This window comes from Lycium ferocissimum, chromosome 9 (genome assembly GCF_029784015.1).
Source record: "Lycium ferocissimum isolate CSIRO_LF1 chromosome 9, AGI_CSIRO_Lferr_CH_V1, whole genome shotgun sequence".
Taxonomy (NCBI): Eukaryota; Viridiplantae; Streptophyta; class Magnoliopsida; order Solanales; family Solanaceae; genus Lycium; species Lycium ferocissimum.
This window is the reverse complement of record NC_081350.1, coordinates 37864659-37886706: the sequence shown is the minus strand read 5'-3', so window position 1 is coordinate 37886706 and position 22048 is coordinate 37864659. Positions and strand designations below refer to the sequence as shown.

Genomic DNA, 22048 nt, shown 5'->3' with positions numbered 1-22048 from the left:
ACTAATACAAGTCATAGAGAAACGTTTGATGATAGATCATTTAGTTTAGGGTAAAATTAGAAGCTTAAAGTTAAAATGTTACCAACTATATATAAAAATGTGTCATTCTTCATTAGAAAAAAAATTATCATTCTTCGGACTAACTAATAAGGAAAAAAAGTCAAATAATTTGGGAAGGATGGAGTATTTAAGATCACGTCATGTTTAAGATCTAACGATTCACATGTCAGGTTTAAGATTATAAGATTCAAGAACACTTTGGCACATATACACATCGTTTTTTCTAGACCACGAGAAAATTCTTACTTTATTTAAACTTCGTGTCTGTCAAGCTAATACAGATAAAATAAAATAGAAAAAACAATATTAAATTTAAACAAGTACTTTTATGATAAGATAATCAAATATATCTTTTAATAGAATACAAAAAGTACAAATAGTATAGGTCGGAATAGTACATACGAATGAATAAATAAAGAGAAATAAGAAACAATGAACTCTAGAAGCAGCAACGACAACATATTCCGTGTAATCCCATAAAGTGGGGTGTAGGGAGGATAGAGTGTAAGCAGATCTTATCCCTTCCTTGGAGGTAGAGAGTTTACTTCTGATAAACACTCAGCTTGAGGAAAAAAGATCAAAGCAGTTCAGAAAAGAAAATAATCTTTAATGAAGAAGCCATCACAAAATACGATAGAAAGCGTGACAAAGTATTCTAGACAGTAACTATAACACAAAACTATGATAATCGAAAGTACGAAACCGACGATAGTCGCGTAAATCACAAAATTACGAGGATAATCTACGACTAAGCAGGATCTTCTCTCATCAACCTCCACTATATAGAAATCGACAATAAGTTCACAAAGGCTCCGAGTCGTGCAAAATAGGCTAATCACCAAACTGCTCTGAAATAGGTTAGTCGCCGCAGACAAGAACAAGTAAATCTTGTTTCGAGAGCATAGCAAGATAAAAAATAAAAAAAAATAAAAAAAAAAAGCCAAAGGGATAATATTCCCTACTGTCCCCAGCGATATAGAATCCAATAGATTCACTTCCTCATATCAACCGTCAAAAAACATCAACTTGCATACCATATGGATGATTAAAAAAATGAAAAAATAAAAGAAAAAAAGGAAAAACATTTCCAAAATTGAAATTAATTTGAAGCCACTAGGGTTTGGTGTTTCGAGGAAGAAGGTAGAAAGAAAGAAAAGAAAATGCACAAATCCAATGTATTCAATCCCTCCATTTTTTGGTCACAAAATTAGAGCATATTCTCATCATCAACATAATAATCAAATTGGTCTCATGATAAGCTCCAATTGTACTCACTCTTTTCCTCAACGCCCTCTTCTTTCTACTTCATCTCCTAAATTTAGGGTTTCCACATTTCCCCCCAAATATTTACCTTCACTTTCACAAAGAATCAGAATCTCTGAACCCCATCACAGGATTTCTACCAAGGTAATCTTTTTTTCAGTAAATTTCACATTTTTAGCCATAAAGTTCCAATCTTTATGATTATTTTGTATCTTTAGAGTTTAATTTGTTAAATCTTTGTGTTTATAGTTGTGGGGTTTGCTAGTATATGTAGTGGGTTTATGTTAAATTTAATCTAGATAGCTGTACTAGCCATAAAGTTCCAATCTTTATGATTATTATGTATCTTTAGAGTTGAATTTATTGAATCTTTGTGTTTATGTTCTTAATATTGTAAGTGGGTTTATGTTTTTTTTTTTTTTTCTGTAAATTTTGATATTTAGTAGCCATAAAGTTCCAATTTTTATGATTATTATGTATCTTTGGAGTTTAATTTGTTAAATCTTTGTGTTTATTGTTGTGGGGTTTGCTAGTATATGTGGTGGGTTTATGTTAAATTTGATCTAGGTAGCTGTAAAATCTCAATCTTTACTAGCCATAAAGTTCCAATCTTTATGATTATTATGTATCTTTAGAGTTTAATTTGTTAAATCTTCGTGTTTATTGTTGTGGGGTCTGCTAGTATATGTGGTGGGTTTATGTTAAATTTGATCTAGGTAGCTGTAAAATATCGATCTTTACTAGCCATAAAGTTCCAATCTTTATGATTATTATGTATCTTTAGAGTTTAATTTATTGAATCTTTGTGTTTGTGTTGTTAATATAGGTAGTGCGGTTATGTTTGTTCTGTTAATTTGATATTTACTAGCCATAAATTTCCAATCTTTAAGATTATTATGTATCTTTAGAGTTGAATTTATTAAGTCGTTGTGTTTATAGTTGTGGGTTTGGTAGTATCTGTAGTGGGTTTATGTTAACATTGATCTAGGTAGGTATAAAATCTCATTTTTTACTAGCCATAAAGTTCCAATCTTTATGATTATTATATATCTTTAGAGTTTTATTTTGTTAAATCTTTGTGTTTACGTTCTTAATATAGGTAATGGATTTATTTTTTTCCTGTAAGTTTCATATTCGCTAGCCATAAAGTTTCAATCTTTATGATTTTTATGTATCTTTAGAGTTTAATTTATTAAATCTCTGTGTTTATAGTTGTGGGATTTGGTAGTATATGACTATATGTAGTGGGTTTATGTTAAATTTAATCTAGGTAGTTGTAAAATCTTATCATTACTAGCCACGAAGTTCCTATGAATATTATGTATCTTTAGAGTTCAATTTGTACGTACAATTTTTGTGTTTAAGTTGTGGGCTTTGGTAGTATGCAATGAACGAACTATAGAATTACCAAATTAACAATCCAATTTTGATAAAACTCAGCCCAACTCAGTCGAATTACAAATTGAAATAACTAAAACAGTGCAACAGCTAACCCAACAACGATAATATGAATTTACTCAAATTAATAACTATTCGACTAATACAAATGTATGGAATCAAATCAGCCAGCATCCCTCCAGCTCAGCTCAGCAAACATACCTGAAATGGGAGTGGAATTGGAGCTTAGAATGCGATCTACAACTCGAGAATCATAGATAATCCATTTAGGAAACAGAGTAATCAGCAAGTTCAGAAAGAGAAGTTGAGATTAGAGAAGAGGAGAACACGAGGAGAGATGAGAATAACACCAAATTTCACATGCTCCTTCATCTGTAAATTGGGGATTATATAGTTGGCCCTTGGTGCAATCCTCACCCTTCATCCTCTTTTAATCTGGACCGTCCGATTGATTAACCACTTTTTGAAGATGTCCTTAAGTCCATTAATGAGCTGTTAAGTAATGGCTAAACGCTGTCGTTCCTTCATTGCATCAACTCGATTATTCCTAATTAACTCATAGCTCATTACATAGTATATGTAGTGGGTTTTTGCTAAATTTAATCTAGCAGCTGTAGCATCTCAATCTTTGCGACCCATAAAGTTCCAATCTTTATGATTATTATGTATCTGTAGAGTTAAATTTATTAAATCTTTGTGCTTATAGTGTTGGGCTTGGTAGTAAATGCAGTGGGCTTATATTAAATTTAATCTAGTTAGTTGTAATCTTCCAATCTTTGCTCATTGTTCTGTATTTCTAGAGTTCAGTTTGTTGATTCTTTGCGTTTTAGAGTTGTGGGCTTAGGTAATATGGGTAATGGGTTTATGTTTCTTGCTTCTTTTTGTACAATTTAATCTTTATTGGCCATAAAGTTCCAGTCTTTGCTCTTTTTTTATATTTCTAGAGTTCAATTTGTTAAGTTTCTGTATTTGTGGTAATGGGCTTAGCTAATATAGGTACTGGGCTTACGTTTTTTATCCGGGTAGTTATAATTCTTTCAATCTTTCGATCTTTGCTTATTGTTCTGTATTTCTAGAGTTTAGTTTGTTGATTCTTTGTGTTTATAGTTGTGGGTGTAGGCAATATAGATAGTAAGTAGTGTTGTTTCTTGGTAAATCTGTTTCTGTAACATTTGATCTTGACTCATCTTAAAGTTCCAATCTTTAATCTTTTTTGGGTAAATCTAGAGTTTAGTTTATTTATCTTTGTGTTTATAGTGTGGCGTTAGGTAATATAAGTCGTGGATTTATGTTTTCTGGGTCATCCAAATTCCAAGGTAACCGACCACGCAGCTTAAAACTTTACATATTAATTCTGTATATGAACTCAAATAGTGATATTTTTGTAACATTTCAGTCTATACTCTTCATAAGGTTTCAATCTGTACTCATTATTCTTTATTTGTAGAGGTTAGTTAATTAATGCTTTCTTTTTATAAATCTCTGGTAAAGGTAATATAGGTCATGCGTTTACATTTTATAGGATATCCAATGATACCTGCCACAAAGTTTACACGTTTGAGTGTCTGTATCTGAACCCAAGTAGTTACCATTTGAATCTTTACTCGCCATAAAGTTTAAATGTTAACGCAGTACCGTGTATTTTTGTAGTATAGTTTGTTAACTTTTTTGTTTTATTGTAACCTCAATTAATGTAGTTGGTTTATGTTTTCTGGGAGATCCAAGGTTACCCTCCCTAAGTTTCAACCTTAAGATCTGTTATCTGAACCCAAATAGTTGTAACATTTGAATCTTTTCTTGCCGTAAAGTTTCAATCTTTACTCATTATTGTGTATTGCTAGAGTTTAGCTTATTAACTTGTTGTGTTATACTTTTGGGCTTCGCCGCTTCAGTAATATAGGTAATGGGTTTACGTTTTGTGGGTCACCTAAGGTTACCTACCACAAAGATTCCACCTTTACTAGTGATTCTTCATCTGAACTCATCAAGTAGGGGTGACATTTCAATTCTTTTTTTTTGAAACTGGTAATTGTGTATTCATCAGCATTTAGGACATGCTGGAGACCTTCAAAAGTGTTACAGCAGGAACATAAAAAAAGGAAATAGAAATACTTACAGAGATTTTAATAAATCTACAAACTGATTTATATCTTCTAATCCTATTTCTTTACACCAAAAGTAGAAAGATACTATACAATTCCATTTGACTTTCTGAAGGGAATTGGATCTATTTTCAAAACACCTATCATTCCTCTCCCTCCAAACTGTCCACCATATGCAGTGTGGGATTATCCTCCACCATTTCTTTTGACTCTTACTGCCTCCCCTCTTCATCCAACAGCTAAGCAAATCTGCAGTGTGTTCAGGCATAGTCCATTGTGTCTCTGTTATGTTGAGAAATAAGGACCACAGTTGTACAGGGGTGACATTTCAATTCTTACACACCAAGTTCCAATTTCTGCGCATTATTGTGCATTTCTGGGGTTCAGTTCATTAACTCTTTGTGTTTATGGTCGTGAGGATTAAATAATGTAGCAGTGGGGTTTGTAGTACAAGTGATTCTGTATCTGAACCCAAAAAATAATCTTTTTGAACATTCTTTATTCCCCTAAAGTTTTCTAACTTTTATTCATTATTCTGTATTTCGGAACTGAAGTTTGTTAGTTCATTGTGTTTATACGGGGCGGAGTGTTGGCCAGTCAAGAAATTTCACGTTCAGAAGATGAAAGTCGCGGAAATGCGAATGCTGCGGTGGATGTGTGGGCACACTAGGAGGGATAAAATTAGGAATGAAGATATCCGAGACAAGGTGGGAGTGGCATCGGTGGAGGACAAAATGCAGGAAGCGAGGTTGAGATGGTTTAGGCATGTGAAGAGGAGGGATAGAAATGCTCCAGTGCGGAGCTGTGAGAGGTTGGCTATGGACGGTTTTCGGGGAGAGGTAAAGGGAGAGGTGAAGAAGTATTGGGGAGAGGTGATTAGACGGGATATGGCACGGTTTCGACTCACAGGGACATGACCTTAGATAGGAGGTTGTGGAGGACTCGATTAGGATAGAAGGCTAGGTGGCTTATCCTTTCACCATAGTAGTTGTAGTTTTGCTCATTTGTTTATTGCCATTTGATTACGCATTTGATTCTGTTTATATTTGTTGGGCAGTTGTACTTTGATTATCTTATTTATCTATAGTAGTTAATGCTCCTTTCTTTCTTTGTTCTACCATGACTTTCTCGCTTTTGTTAGTCCTTGTTTTCATATTGTTTTCGATATGCTTGGCCCTATCTGACCTTTTGTCTTGTTTTCCTCTCTTGAGCCGAGGGCCTTTCGGAAACAGCCGCCCTACCTTTCAAGGTGGGGGTTGGAGTCCAACGTACCTCTCCCCTCCCCAGACCCCACTTGGTGGGATTATACTGGGCTTCTTGTTGTTGTTGTTGTTGTGTTGGTTTATGTTTACTAGGATGCCCAAGGTTGCCTACCACAAAAATTTCATCCTTGACTAGTGATTCTGTTTATCTGTATGCATTTGGGTGTTTCATGGACGGAGAGTTCATTTTCATTGGACAGAGTGTTTTTTGGATGCTAATAGAGTTGTCTTTTGGTTTTCTTGTTCTTATACGGTGATGGTACTTCGTTGTAAGCGAGTTAGGTTGGTATTTTATGGTTTGTGACGTGGTGTACATGTTCAGCCATTATGTAATTAGCTTTAGTACTGTTTTGAAGTAATGGGGCACTATCAGTAAATTGAATGTAAATTTTTTTGAAGTATTTATCCAGTACATTCAATGTCTTGTAATGATTTCTTATGCTACTTGATTATGTACATTTCTAGACTTTAGATACTTGACAATTTTGCAGAGATGGAAAATTTCATGCTTTAGGAATGAAGAATCGTCTGCAGGTTCCTCCAACCCTGAGTTTATTGATGAAGTTTTACATAAGGAATTGGAGAAGCCGGAAATTGATAAACCAAACGTTGAGAAAAGAGGCTGGATTTCGCGACTTAGAGAGGTAATCTGCTCTCATTTATAGGCTGGTTTTTCTTGCATGTGGTATATCAGTGCAGATATGAATCCCTTACCTTAACTGCCATGATTTTCTTTGTTTTGTTTGAGGGATGGGGTGATGAAGGGGAGTTGGGTGTTTTCTCACTGTTGCTTTATTTTTCGTGCTAACCTTCCATATTAACTAGTATTGCTTGTATCGTGTATTTCTTAAGAGACCCTGCCATCATTTCTGCTGAACGAGAATTAGCTTTTCCCAAGGATATTTTTGAATTTAGAAGGCAATTATTATTTGAGAGTTTGAATTTAGCTTTTCCAGAAGATGAATGTAGTGGAGATGAGGATGCTCAGGTGGATGTGTGGGTTTACTAGGATGGATATGGTTAGGAATAAAGTTTTACGGGGCAAGGTGGAAGTGGCTCCTGTGGTGGGCAAGATGAGGGAAGCGAGATTGAGATGGTTCGGGCATGTGAAGAGGAGGTGTGTGGATGCGCCAGTAAAGAGGTGTGAGAGTTTGGCTATAACAGAAGTTAGGAGAGGTAGAGGTAGACCGAAAAAGAACTGGGGGGAGGTGATTAGGCAAGACATGACACAGCTCCAGCTTATTGAGGACATGGCCCTAGATAAGAAAGTGTGGAGGTCGAGGATTAGGTTAGTAGGTAGCCGAGTATTCTCCTTATTAGTAGTATTAGTTAGTAATCGTGTAGATTCTTTTTCTCAAGGTGTACTACTATATGTCTCTTATTTTGCTTTTATCTTGCTACTTTGTTGTCATATTTTTTCTTGATATAATGCTTCTTTTTCCTTTTATCTTGCTTTGTTCTCTCGAGCCGAGGGTCTACCGGAAAAAGCCTCCCTACCCCACAAAGGCAGGGGTAAGGTCTGCGTACATCCTACCCTCTCCAGCGCCCACTTGTGGAAATACACTGGGTATGTTGTTGTTGTAGTAGTAGTTTGAAACTAGTTGCTTCTATTTCACTATTTAAACATTGCTTATAATGACATTCTTCCACAACTTAGAAACCACTTTCTAAGTCCCTTGAAATTTCTGTCCACTAAAAACAGGAAAATCTCAAAAGTCCCTTGAAGTTTTGTGCTAGTAATAAACGCGTTATCTTCTATTTGCTTGTTTAAAATTCTTTTTTGTCCGCAGAAAAAGGAAAGACAGAGCATATTTTTTGCAGTCCATCTTTTGAAAAACATGCCATCCAAATATCCCTTCTGCCCAATGAATACATGTATGTCAAGAGTCCACTGTCCGTTGTGTCTTGCTCACGTTCACCAGTGTTGAGTCTCTGTGGTGTGCATTAGTTAATTCAGACAAAAGGGCTTTCAAGAAGACGAGAGTTTTTTTTTTTTTTGTTTTTTGATAGGTTTTAGGCTCATTGTTCCACATATTTGCAGGAGGGCTTTTCTTTGATGATTATTTGTTAGTTATCAACTCAGATGATTAAGTACTAAAAACAAACATTGCTCAAGTTTAACGAGAGCTTCATGCTTTACAGGCTGCAGATGTAGTAGTTAAGGTGATCGGAAAACCATGGACTGTCCCATGGACAGCTGAGACGATCCTTCAGGTAAAGGGTCTTCCTCCTTAACGATGAGACCTAACTATATAATTTTTTCTGATCATGCCTGAGTTGCCGGTGGAGAATGCAGGAGTGTAGTGTGTTCATTTGTCAAGTTACTTTGTATCAACATATCTCTCCAAAAAAAATAATAGGTTACTTTATTTTTTTTTTGGATGAAGTAAGTGATAATAGGTTACCTTATTCAATTACATTGTCAGGAGATTACCTCAGTGGCGGTCATATTCATGATACTTGCACGTATATACAAGGAAAAGAAAAAAGAAAAAAAAGAAATCATAAATATCTATGTTTAAGAAGGGCAGTTTCGAGTAGTTTTCCAATTTCTACACAGGATTTGGTGTATAGGTCTTAAGAAGTCTATCTAGTCATGAAACTTGAGTTGAACGTCTAAATGGTCACTCACTTATAGGAGCAATAATTTTTTTTTGATTGTTAACTTATAGTAATTGGCCACCAAAGTCACTTATCTTTGCCTTGTTAGCCCCCGTGGTCATTTTAGCCGGAAATACAATCTCTGGTACCTATTTAATGATGTGGCAGCTGTAAATTTTTAGGAAAAATATTTAAAAATTAAAATCAATATTTGGTTATATTTAGGACCCAATCCATCCTAAAATCCACCCAATTCCTGACCCAGCCTGCTTAATGGGCTGACTATATAAGAGATGTCCTTATTAACTTATAACTAAAACAAACATATACATGTCGTTATAACATACGCCTGTTGTTATTTTTCGACTTATCTATGTTATGTGTGTCACGTGGTAACCTCGTATCAACCAGAGCTGTGATTGTGCAGGTTATGCTTCTTTGGATTGTCTCGTTTTGGTTTATAGGTTCTTGGATGATTCCTTTTGGAGCCTATATGGTAGGTATTAGCAAAGAATCACTCACGTTCAGAGGGCAGGCTTTGTTCAGCCTCTTGACTGATGTAACCGAGGGTCTTGCTGGAATTCTAATTCTTAAACGCTGCCTATCCCGTTTTCGACCCCTTCCAGAAGATTGGTTCAAGTTTAGCCTAAAAGGGAACTGGCTATTTGACGTTCTTCTCGGATGCCTCATGTTCCCATTAGTGAACCGGCTATCACAGTTCAACCTGGACCTATTGCCTGTTCTCCCTTCAACTCCTGTAACACTCTCTAGTGTCGAGCAGTCTATATTGGCGCGGGACCCGGTGGCAATGGCATTGTACGCATTGGTACTTGTTGTGTGTGCCCCGCTTTGGGAGGAGATTGTATTTAGGGGATTCCTTCTCCCTTCATTGACAAAATATATGCCTGTATGGTGTTCAATTCTTGTGAGTTCAATTGCCTTTGCTTTAGCACATTTTAATGTACAAAGGATGTTACCACTAATTTTTCTAGGGGTTGTAATGGGTGTAATATATGGACGTTCAAGGAATTTATTGCCATCCATCCTTTTGCATAGTCTGTGGAATGGCTTTGTATTCTTAGATCTAATGAAATAAATAGAACTTATTTCGATTCATGTGATTTAATGAATAATATTCGTTGTTTATGCATTATTGGAATCTCTATGTCATTGTTGGCGTACTGGTTATACTGTAAATTTTCATCACTTTGTGGATGAAAGTGTTTTCTAGTTGTACCTCCTTTTATGGTCATAGGAATTAGTTGGGCCAGTGAATTTCGATACGAATGTTAAAACGAATTCGATACGTTTCTTTCTCTGTTGTGGGAACAGAGAAAGAGTGAAGGTGGCATATGCAGTTTTTCTCAGTGCATTTTCCCTTCTATTTATCTTTAATTGAATTATGGAACTTTCCTCATGACTTGTAAAACTAAGGACTCTGAATTAGCAAGTCGAATTAGCAATTTTTACACGAATTTTCAAATAGATAAGATTGGCTGAGTGGTATCGCCTTGTAGATAGGATTGCACGTGTTTATGAATTTAATGAGCTAGGAAACTGGTTGAATTTGCTAGTAGTGTGAAAGTAATAATCTTGATTCTCGTAGAATGTAGGTAATGTCTTGGAATAGTGGTAACTATAGGAGACTAGAGATTAAAATTGAGCATACACAAAATATTAGTTCTCATCACCTAACACTAGTGAACATTTGAATATTTTTTTTAGAATCGTCCAGTTCTATATAACCTATCATTGAAATGCCCCAGAGTGGGTAAGGCTAAGCGGAGTGAAAAAGTTTTTCACTAGATGGAAAAAGAAAACTATTTTTCCTACACAAAATTTGTGAATACTGTCAGGAATATCCATTTTTAATTTGTCATTTGACCTGGAATTCATGTCCTCCAATACCAGAAACTCAGAAAGGTTGTTGATATTGATGCCGCTATTTGATTGCATGACTAATAATACGGCTGTGAGAAGTCTGCATATGTTTTGACAAGTTAATTCTAGTTTACCATAGAAAAACAGACAAATGTAAATGGTACGAAAATCAAGAAAAGGTAGTGCAATCATGGAGATAGCAAAATGGTACTTTAATGTTGTGAAAAGTATAGGTGACACGTTGAACCTTAGGTGCAAATTATTTACAGGACATAGGACTAAGTGAAGCGACTTGGTCACAGCCAAATCTGGTGCCTGTCAATGGCTTACTGGCAAGTGGCAAATACTGTGAAAGTGAAAACAAAAACTATGGGTGCGAATAAAGTAGTATTTGAGGTGTCCCTATCGTTGTCAACCACATCGTGAATTGGGAATTCAATTTAAATGCTACAACTAGGACTTCATCTTTCATCTAATAGGCAGTAGGCCAGTAGTATGAAAAATTAAGATGAAAATATTGAGACTGTTATGAAATGATAGTGGAGATAGTGGATGCCCATGATAGTGGAGATAGTGGAGATAGTGGATGCCCATGTAGCATGTATGTTTCCCCATGTTTTGTAGGCTTATAAATACAGCCTTAGATGGAATATAAGAGATAGACAACAATACAGAAAGAAAACTTAGTACTTTCTGTTTCTCTCTCCCTTCATTTTTGCTACTTTAATTTATTGCACTGCTTTTATTTTATAACACGTTATCAGCACGAGACTCTACCGTCTCAAGGAATTTTTGAAGGTTAAGGTACTATTTTTATTCTCTCTATTTTATGGCTAACCTTACAAAACTCGAGTTCGTTGCCCTTGATATTTCAGGCAAGAACTATCTATCATGGGTGCTAGATGCTGAAATCCATCTTGATGCTATGGGTCTTGGAGACACCATTAAAGAAAATAATAAAGCATCCAACCAAGAAAATGCCAAGGCTATGATATTCTTGCGTCATCATCTTGATGAGGACCAAAATTGAATATCTTACTATTAAGAATCCACTCGTTTTATGGAAAAACTTGAAAGAAAGGTATGACCACCGAAGATGGTCTTCCTCCCAAAAGCACGATACGAATGGATCAATTTAAGGCTACAAGATTTCAAATCAGTTATGAAGTATAATTCTGAGATGTTCAGAATTACTTCTATATTGACACTATGTGGAGAAAAGATTAGTGATTCTGATAAACTGGAAAAGACGTTCTCCACTTTTCATGCCTCGAATGTGCTCGCAAAGAAGCAATATCGAGAGAAAGGTTTCACAAAGTATTGTGATTTGATTGCCCATCTTCGTGGCCGAACAAAATAATGATTTTGAAAAATCACGAGAATCGACCCATCGGGCGCAAAGACCACTCCCCGAAGTGAATGAGGTGTATGCCCACTACTCTGTGCGTGGAAAGGTCATGGCCCCGGTCGTGGTCATGATAATAGTCGTGGTCGTGGTCGTGGTCGAGGTCGTGGTCGTGATAATGGTCAAAGAAGAAATTATTTTCCGGTGTTAATCACCCTTCAAAGAAAAATCACCACCAAAAGGGAAAAAGAAGGATGATAGGCATGAAGTGCCGAAGCACGTGGCTCGTAAAACAAATGCTATCGATGTGGTGGAAGTGGACACGGGCACGTGCACTGCCGTACGGCAAAGCACTTGGTTGAGCTTTAGTGCATCAATTAAAAGAAAAGAGAAAAATCCCGAAGCAAATTTTATCTCTGAAAATCATATTGACATCACACACTTGGATGTAGCAGATTTCTTTGAGCACCCTGAACGAAAGATAGATCACTTAATTGGTGATGGTTCTGTGGTTAGAGATGATTGAGTTGTTTATTTTAATTTTTACTAATTTCTTTGTTTACATGAGTACTATTTTTAATTAGTCTAGATCTAGTCAGTTTGTTATAGTTAGTTATTAATAAAGTTTTAATCTGATTCGTCGTGAGTAAATCTTTAATGAAGGTGCAAATTCTATAACCAATTTGGTTAAACATTATAACTGCAACTGCATTGAGTTCTATTATATAGATATAACTATTTAAATTCCATTTTCTACTTGATATATGTGGAAACGGAAGAATAGAGAAATGGTTACAAAATGATTGAGTTGGATTAAAAGTCAATCATTTTTATTTTTTTTTTTATTCCCGTCTCTGTATATTGCTTTACGATTGATTCTCACGTGATTAAGGAATAGAATGTGTAAAAACTTTTATTTTATGTACTTGCTTTACACTTCGTAAATGCTTATTTTTCCTAATTAAAGAAAAGGAAATTATGGGCATAGTACTATTTATAGCAATTGTTTACAAGAACTCGTTAACCATAATTTTTTTTATTTTTTTTTAATTTTGAGTCCTTGTTTCGGTATAAGAAATTTTTTGTTATCCACAAATGTGTGATTAAATTAGTCTGTTGACCTAATACGTTAAGTAAATATCCTACATGATGTATTGGCTTGGATTATTATATTGAAACGTTGTATTGGTACGTAGTTTCATTTGTTTGTACAACTTTGGTTTGTATTTAGCGGAATTACTAATATTTAGTATTTATTTTGCTTTGTTTGTGTCATTTCATTCGAAGATATGGATAACTCTCAAATTAAGTTTGGATTAAAATCCAATTATGAAGACATATGTTTGATTGACTACCACACACACGATCTTCAAAGACAAGAAATACTTTTCTCATTTATTTATGGGTAAGGCAAATGTTAATACCATTTCGGTAGTACTAATTTGATTGAAGGCTCGAGAGAAAAGCCGCCATAATTTTGCCTAAGGGAACAAAAACTAATTATAAAGGATGCCATGTTCTCTCCTAAGTCCGGAATGAACTTATTAAGTTTTAAAGATATCCGTCAAAATGGATACCATATTAAAACAATGGATGAGATGAATCTTGAATATATTGGTATCACCAAGGATGTCTCACAGCCGAAAGTTGTTATCGAAAAATTTCCTCGCTTTGTCTTCCGGCTTATATTGGACAAAAATTGGTGCAATTGAGGTTCTGTCGTAAACCAGAAGTTTACTGACTCCAATACATTTGTACTTTGGCATGATCGATTGGGACACCCTGGATCTATAATGATGAGACGAATTATAGAAAATTCAAATGGGCACCCATTAAAGAACCTGAAGATTCTTTTGAACAATGAATTTTCTTGCCCTTCTTGTTATCAAGGCAAGTTAATTATTAGGCCATCACCTACAAAGGTTGAGTTTGAATCCCCTGAATTTTTGAAACGTATACATGGGGATATTTGTGGACCAATTCAATTCACCCCCTAGTGGGTCATTTAGATATTTTATGGTCCTAATAGATGCTTCTTCTAGATGGTCTCATGTGTGTCATCGTCATCTCGCAACCTGGCGTTTGCGAAATTATTGGCACAAATAATTCGATTACGGGCACAATTTCCTGATAATCCGATAAAGTCTATTCGCCTTGATAATGCTGCAGAGTTTTCATCCCAAGCATTTAATGATTATTGTTTATCAATTGGGATAAGAGTTGAACGTCCTGTAGCTCATGTTCACACTCAAAATGGCCTTGCAGAGTCATTAATTAAACGTCTGCAGTTGATTGCAAGACCATTACTCATGAAAACGAGGTTGCCCACGGCTGTTTGGGGTCACGCTATTTTGCATGCAGCAACACTTGTTCGTCTCAGACCGACAAACTATCATAAATTTTCTCCGTTGCAATTGGTTTTGGGTCAAGAACCTAATATATCCCATCTAAGAATTTTTGGATGTGCCGTATATGTGCCTGTAGCACCACCACATCGCACCAAGATGGGTCCCCAAAAGATTAGGAATATATGTTGGGTTTGAATCGCCCTCCATTATTCGCTACCTTGAACCATTAACCTTGAGATTTGTTCACATCGCTCGGATTGTCAATTTGATGAGTCAATTTTCCCAAAATTAGGGGGAGAGAATAATGAAATAAAAAGGGAAATTTTGTGGAATAATTCATCATTGTCTCATCTTGATCCACGTACTTCTATTTGTGAGCAAGAGGTTCAAAAGATTATTCATGCGGAAAATAGCAAATCAAATGCCGTACGCATTTCTGATTTGAAAAGGATTACTAAATCACATATCCCTGCAGAGAATGTCCCGATTCGGATTGATGTCCCTATAGGACCATCTACTAGTGTCATAGCAAATGAGTCCAAAGCACGCCAGAAGCGTGGTAGACCATTGGGTTCTAAGGATCGAAATCGTAGAAAAAGAAAGACAAATGGTCAAGATGACACTACGAAAGAACCTCATAAAGAAATTCGAGATTTGAGCAATAGTGATATTCATGAAGAAATCAATGAGCCTGGGACTCAAGAAAATGAGGAAATATCAATTAATCCAATTAATGTTGGGACTAATTTGAATCGATTGGAAATAGATGTAGACTATGTCTTTGCCTATAATGTTGCAACAAGAATTATGCAAGATAGTGAGGATCTTGAACCCCAATCTGTTAAAGAATGCCAAGAAAGACGTGATTGGCCAAAGTGGCAAGAGGCAATTCAATCGGAGTTAAATTCACTTACCAAACGGAAAGTTTTTGGACCTGTAGTCCAAACACCTAATGGCATTAAACCTGTTGGTTATAAATGGGTTTTTGTGCGAAAAAGAAATGAGAAAAATGAGATACAAAGATATAAGGCACGCCTTGTTGCACAAGGATTTTCACAAATTCGGTGTTGATTATGAAGAGACATACTCCCCGTTATGGATGCAATAACATTACGTTATCTAATTAGTTTTGTTTTCCATGAGAGACTTGAGATGTATTTGATGGATGTGGTTATGACCTATCTATATGGATCACTTGAAAATGAAATATACATGAAAATCCTCGAAGGATTGAAGATGCCGAAGCATGTAGTTCAAAGTCTCGGGAAATGTATTGATTACAAAGATCATTGTATGGTTTGAAGCAATCCGGGCTATGTGGTATAACCGCCTTAGTGAATATTTGTTAAAGGAAGGCTATACAAATGATGCAATTTGCCCATGTGTTTTTATAAAGAAAGTAATATCGGAGTTTGTTGTACTTGCTGTATATGTTGACGACATAAACCTTATTGGAACTCCTACAGAGCTCAAAAAGGCAATTGATTATTTAAAGAAGGAATTTGAGATGAAAGATCTTGGAAAGACAAAATTATGCCTTGGTTTGCATATTGAACATTTGACAAATGGCATTTTTGTCCATCAATATACAGAGAAAGTGTTGAAACGATTTTATATGGATGAAGCACATCCATTAAGTACTCCGATGGTTGTTCGATCACTTGATGGGAATAAAGATCCGTTCCGACCTCAAGAAAAGAATAGTACCATATCTTAGTGCAATTGGTGCACTAATGTATCTTGCCAATACCACAAGGCCTGACATAGCATTTTCAGTTAATGTGTTAGCGAGACATAGTTGTGCTCCTACAAGGAGACACTGGAACGGAATTAAACACATATTGAGGTATCTAAAGGGGACTATCGATTTGGGCTTATTTTATTCTAGCAAATCCGATCTTGTTGGTTATGCCGATGCAGGGTATTTATCTGACCCACACAAAGCTAGATCTCAAACAGGTTATGTATTCCTTTGTGGGGGCGCTGCCATATCTTGGCGATCTACAAAACAGTCTATTGTGGCTACCTTGTCGAATAGCCGAGATAATAGCTATTCATGAAGCGAGCCGTGAAGTTGTGTGGTTAAGATCAATGATACATCTCATTCGAGAAAAATGTGGTTTGAAATGTGATAAAATACCCACAATCTTATATGAAGATAATACAAAGATGCATTGCCCAATTAAAAGGAGGATTCATAAAAGGGGATAGGACAAAGCACATTTCACCAAAGTTGTTCTTCACACACGAGCTCCAAAAGAATGGTGATATCAACGTGCAACAGATTCGTTCAAGTGATAATATGGCTGATTTGTTCACTAAGTCTCTACCAACCGCAACTTTCGAAAAGATGGTGCACAAGATTGGAATGCGAAGACTCAAATAACGAAGTTTATTAGGGGGAGTTAATACATGTTGTACTCTTTTTTCCATACAAGATTTTGTCCCACTGGGTTTTTCTTGTAAGGTTTTTAATGAGGCAACTCTCAAAGCGTATTACTAGATATGTGTACTCTTTTTCCTTCACTAGGATTTTTTCCCACAGGGTTTTTTCCTAATAAGGTTTTAACGAGGCACGTCATCTAATTAATGGACATCCAAGGGGGAGTGTTATGAAATGATAGTGGAGATAGTGGATGCCCATGATAGTGGAGATAGTGGATGCCCATGTAGCATGTATGTTTCCCCATGTTTTGTAGGCTTATAAATACAGCCTTAGATGGAATATAAGAGATAGACAACAATACAGAAAGAAAACTTAGTACTTTCTGTTTCTCTCTCCCTTCATTTTTGCTACTTTAATTTATTGCACTGCTTTTATTTTATAACAGAGACAAAAATTCTCAGATTCAAAGTTTATTAAAGGTGGCAAGATGTAGTATTTGAGTGGTATGTCATAACTAGTGTAGTTTCAATAGTGTGATCCGGAGAGGGAATAATGGACGCAGACCTTATTCCTACCTTTGTGGGGTAAGGACGCGGTTCCGATATATCCTTGGCTCAAAAGAGAAGTTTTCGAAGCAGCAAAAGCAGGGAAAACTATCATAAATTATTGTAAAGCATGTGTAATAGTATATGTATATAAATTATTTTAAATATGCATACATTAAAGCATGTGTTGATGCTCCTAGTGTGTAATGATAATGAGTGGGAGTTTGTAATAGTCTTTCCAAAAAGTAATCTTATTGCTTGATAGTAACAAAATGAAAAATAAAATGAGCATCAGATAATTAATCGGCACAAAAGAAATGGTCAAAAAACAAGTTGTCAGAAGTGGGATTTGAACCCACGCCCTCTCACGAGGACCAGAACTTGAGTCTGGCGCCTTAGACCACTCGGCCATCCTGACTTGATTATTGGTCTTTGTCCATGCTTTAACTATCTAGTAAGTTTTACGAATTAAAAAAAAAATGATACTTCCCAGTCCAAAATAATTGAGGATTTAGCCTATAAAAGTTGGTCCAAAATAATTGAGATTTTACTCTGTCAAAAAGTTATTTTATTCTTTTTTCAAATTTACTCTTGACACATTCTTAATTCAATAAACAAATTTAATGCTTGTTATAGTTTCAAAGCCCTTCTTAATTAAGGGTATTTTAGTCACTACACCTTTTTATTTTTAGGAGTAAGTGAATTCCTTAATTTATGTGCTCAAATCTAAAACCTCAATTATTTTGAACCGGAGGTAATGGAAGTTTTTGAGCTGAAAACAAACGAGTAGGAGAGTATAGTTCAAGTGCTGCACCAATTATCCCCATCACTTTAATTCTATACTGTGAACAAAAGTTAAAAAGAATAATCAAGTAATTAGCTCTGGAAAGTTAAGTAGAAGAATAGAGTTGCAAAGACTAAAGACATGAAATTGCCGTGGAAGTCGTACAAAATGTAATAGCTATTGTCTCCTGTGAAATTGACACAATGTTAATTCTGTCCAAATTGAATATTCTCTTGAATTGCTATGTTTCAAGGTCGACTTTCTTAAACCTCCATGATTGATGTTGATCCCAATGTTTGTTAAACCAAAAATTGTCTTGTCACGAAACCAATTGTCTCTTCCTATATATTGTAGTGATATTAGTTGGTGCCTTAAGAGAAAACACATAACCGTTATGCAATGCTCGATTTCTCATCATTAAGCGAAGAAGAACCGGAGAAAGCAACAACGCATACCTGAAGTTTGCCAACACTGTCTATAAATTAAATACTTCAAGAGAACTGAGAATAACTCAAATAATACATGCAAAATCAACGCGCGAGTGCAGATCTTATTATATAACGCTGCTATTCATATTTCTAAAATAGTTGCAAATTATTAGGCAATGGACCTTTTACATTTGTAAACTATTTAAACTCACTAATAGTTGGTCTCCATTCCTTTCTTGGATTTTAAAGACGAATTATATTAAATTTTGAAGTGAAAAAAGAACCAAAATAGGTGTAACACATAAATGATTAGTCTATGCAGGTTATAGATGTTGTTTGCTTTGTGACTTGAACAAGTTTGTTGTCAGCAATCCCTACAACTTGCAATATCAATTGTGATTTATTGGAAGTCATGTCTTATTTTGACATACTAATGCTTAGTACTTGCATGCAACTTAGCTTGAGTCCTGCCTTTCTCTGCAAGTCCCAATGCTTCCAATCTCTTTGTGTTCCCCAACTGCCAAACCCCTTAGGCAATTATTGTCAATTCTCAAAGAATCTTTTTTAGTTTAATAAGTAATTCGGTATTTGAAACCTATTGATTCAATTAACTCGAGTTCGGGCCTAGTAAATTCACTAAAGAGGTAAAGTATTCCTAATGAATTTTTCATTTAGAGCTCAAATCTAGAATTTTTAGAGTGAAAATTTGAAGTTGAAGTTGAGGGCCGCTCAATAAGAAGCAACGTCAAATAATTTAGGCAATTATGACGCTGGTGGAGCAGGGAACCTACGAGAAAGGTTGGATCAGCAAGGAGCTAGACGAGTACCTACAAACCCTCTACCCCATCGACTATATTTATTGTTGAACCAACTAAACATTCACTTGAAACAACATAATTATCAAAACTATTGCAACTTTATTGACTAAATAACTGGTGCGACTGAACTAGAGGCAATCATTTTCTATGAAATATAAAAACGGGAAAAGAAAACGAATCAATCTTTCTCGAAAAGCAAAAAGATCTACAAGAATTTTTCTATTTCTTCATTGAATAAAAAATAATACTTAATCTTTTAACTTACTCATCGATAAAGTAGACTACCTGATTCCATATAGTTGTCCCAAGTTCAACGTATACTTGCCAAAAATAGGAGATATTTTTATGATTCTATCCACTTGCTTCGATACATATAAAAAGATAAGGGGCAATCAAGTCATTTTAAAAGATCCAAGGCCTCTCTAACTGAAATCTTATTGGCTAACAATTTCGGCATCATCAGGCATTACTAACGTGCGGTTGAATTTAATTCTGTTGCATAGTACCCAAGTACTGCTTTCTGAGCCTGTATCAACAAAGCCCAGAATAATCTTAAATGATTCTCTGTATCGACTCCTTACCATAATCACCTGCGACCCTCTGTTTCCATCGAGATACAAGAGATCAAATTTCATTTTTTCGGTGAAAGCTATTACTAAATAAATCTTAACTTTAATGGTTCAAAAACAAAGGAATCACCCTCGGGTAAGATTTTAATTATTCTAATGATGCATAAGAAAAAGAAAAAAAAATGTAAACAGAGATGGATTCAGGATTTGAAGTTTATAAGTTTATATAATGTCTCAAATTAATATTATGATAATAATTGAATTTGCAATTATATATAGGGATATTAATTAAGTGGACAAAAATTATTATGTAATTTTATAATCAATCCTCTAGATCAGCCCCTTATGCGAGATTTGAACCTATAACATTAGATTTTCCAGAGGCATATTCTACCTAACTAACCTACTATCGATCTCTTGTTATAATAATAGGCTTGTAATTAATGATTCTATGTTTTGCTATTAGAATATTCCTTTTCACTAATTTCATTTTTTGTTTTTGTCTTTCGTTGCCTACATAAAATCCTCTTGTGCTGAATGCTGATTGGTAATTTTGGTCAGGATAGTAGTAAATACAATTTTCGAGCAAGTACGGAAGGTAGGAAGACGTACGTAAAGTTTAATTGTCTATCCATGTATAATAGGAGAGGCAAAAGCATGATAAGATGACAAGTGTCATCACCACAAAATTTCAAGTTTAATTTTTTAGATAAATCTCCTGCATTTTAATAAATAAATAGTAATAAAATAAAAATAAAAATATTTAGAAAAAATGGGAGAGAAAAAAAATAAAATAAACTGCTTTGAATGTGAAACTAGGAGAAACTGCTTTGTCATCACCACAAAATTTCAAGTTTAATTTTTTAGATAAATCTCCTGCATTTTAATAAATAAATAGTAATAAAATAAAAATAAAAATATTTAGAAAATTACAGAAACTGTGGGAGAGAAAAAAAATAAAATAAACTGCTTTGAATGTGAAACTAGGAGAAACTGCTTTGTCTTATCCCACGTTCATTAGTTGAAACCATTTTTAACCAACCTCAAATTCTGGCACATTTCCCTTTTACCTTCAACGTTTCTTTCCATTTCTCTTGATCCGCAGAAACCCACTTTCTTCTGCACAAATTCGATAAGAAATTCTATAGTTGTAGTTCAGACGAGAAAATTAGAGCAGGTGTTTTGATTTGCTGTTTTGGAAAGATGGTATTGTGCTTTTGGTTCTGTCTTTATCTCGGTGTTTTTCTTTTTCTCTTCGTATTTCAGTTACAGAGATTTCAATTAGTTTTCATGCAAAAGATTTATTTTTGAGTTAACCCGAATCTGTATTTGAGATCAAATTAAGCAATCTCAAGCATTATTGTTGAAAGTTAGGAGATCTGATTAGCAGATTTGGGTTGCGTCTGATACTCTTTGGCTTTTATCACAATCTGGGTGTTCTTCTTTTCTAAGTTCTTGCTTCAACATGAGATTATTTATGTAAATAAAGGAGTACCAATGAAGTAAGTGCAAGGCTGTCGAAGATTTTCTGTATTCGAAGATGTTATATATACAGTCGCTTTACTATTTCCAATTTTTTTATATATGTTGTGTTGGAATTGACTTTTGCTTCTTTATTTACTGAAAAATAACCTTCTGGAAAAAGAGATGCCGCAACTTAACAATCTTCGCGATAGAACAAGTGAGAAAAGGCGTAAGAAAGAATATAGTCTCCTCTGTTGGGTTTACCTTTATACTTTGTTATCTCAAGATCAGATTGATGCCTCTAATTGAAATAGCAGAGGCATATCTTAAAACTTCTGTGTTTTTGTTCTTTTCTCTTGCTCCACATTTTTTTCGACAGTTCCATAATTCTTATACTTTCCATCTTTGTGTAGCTTAAATCCATATAGGAGGAATAATTGTTGTTGAAGAGAATGATAGGGTGAACAAATGAGGTGTCATTAGTCCTAGCTTTGATGTTGGTTGTTAGGGAGATTGAAGGATGGATAACAAGGTTATTGCCTTCCAGACAGTTTGGATACATTAACTACCTCTGCCGGAATCATGGACCACGGGGAGGCTAGAAGGAAGAATGTAGGCGGAAAGATTCTTGCATGGTTTCTTTTATTAACCTCTTTCCGTTGACAAGGACGAACACCCAACTCATGTACTTCGGCCTTCATTACAATTGAAATGGTTCTAAATTTGTTCTGAGTTTATTTTCCTTCAATTGATAGTTGGGATATATATGTATTTCCTGGACAAGATTATCGGTA

General features: G+C 35.1%; 1 protein-coding gene and 1 non-coding gene across 2 annotated transcripts; one reads left to right on the top strand and one right to left on the bottom strand.

Moving 5' to 3' along the window:
• The first annotated feature begins 987 nt into the window (after window positions 1–987).
• On the top strand, window positions 988–9802 carry LOC132030604 (uncharacterized). Its single transcript, XM_059420302.1, has 4 exons — window positions 988–1467; window positions 6577–6729; window positions 8228–8299; window positions 9114–9802. The coding sequence occupies exons 1-4, from the start codon at window positions 1234–1236 to the stop codon at window positions 9780–9782; spliced, it is 1128 nt and encodes a 375-aa protein (XP_059276285.1). The 5' UTR covers window positions 988–1233; the 3' UTR covers window positions 9783–9802.
• Window positions 9803–17525: 7723 nt separating this feature from the next.
• Window positions 17526–17609, bottom strand: TRNAL-CAA (transfer RNA leucine (anticodon CAA)). Its single transcript has one exon. It is a non-coding gene; the product is annotated as a tRNA-Leu (tRNA).
• Between the last annotated feature and the right edge of the window lie 4439 nt (window positions 17610–22048).

Bases quoted from the DNA above. Each gene is read 5' to 3' on its own strand.
- LOC132030604 (XM_059420302.1), top strand. From the start codon at position 1,234: ATGTATTCAATCCCTCCATTTTTTGGTCACAAAATTAGAGCATATTCT. The intron at 1,468-6,576 runs GTAATCTTTTTT...ACAATTTTGCAG, and splicing joins ATCACAGGATTTCTACCAAG to AGATGGAAAATTTCATGCTT. The intron at 8,300-9,113 runs GTAAAGGGTCTT...GTGATTGTGCAG, and splicing joins CAGCTGAGACGATCCTTCAG to GTTATGCTTCTTTGGATTGT.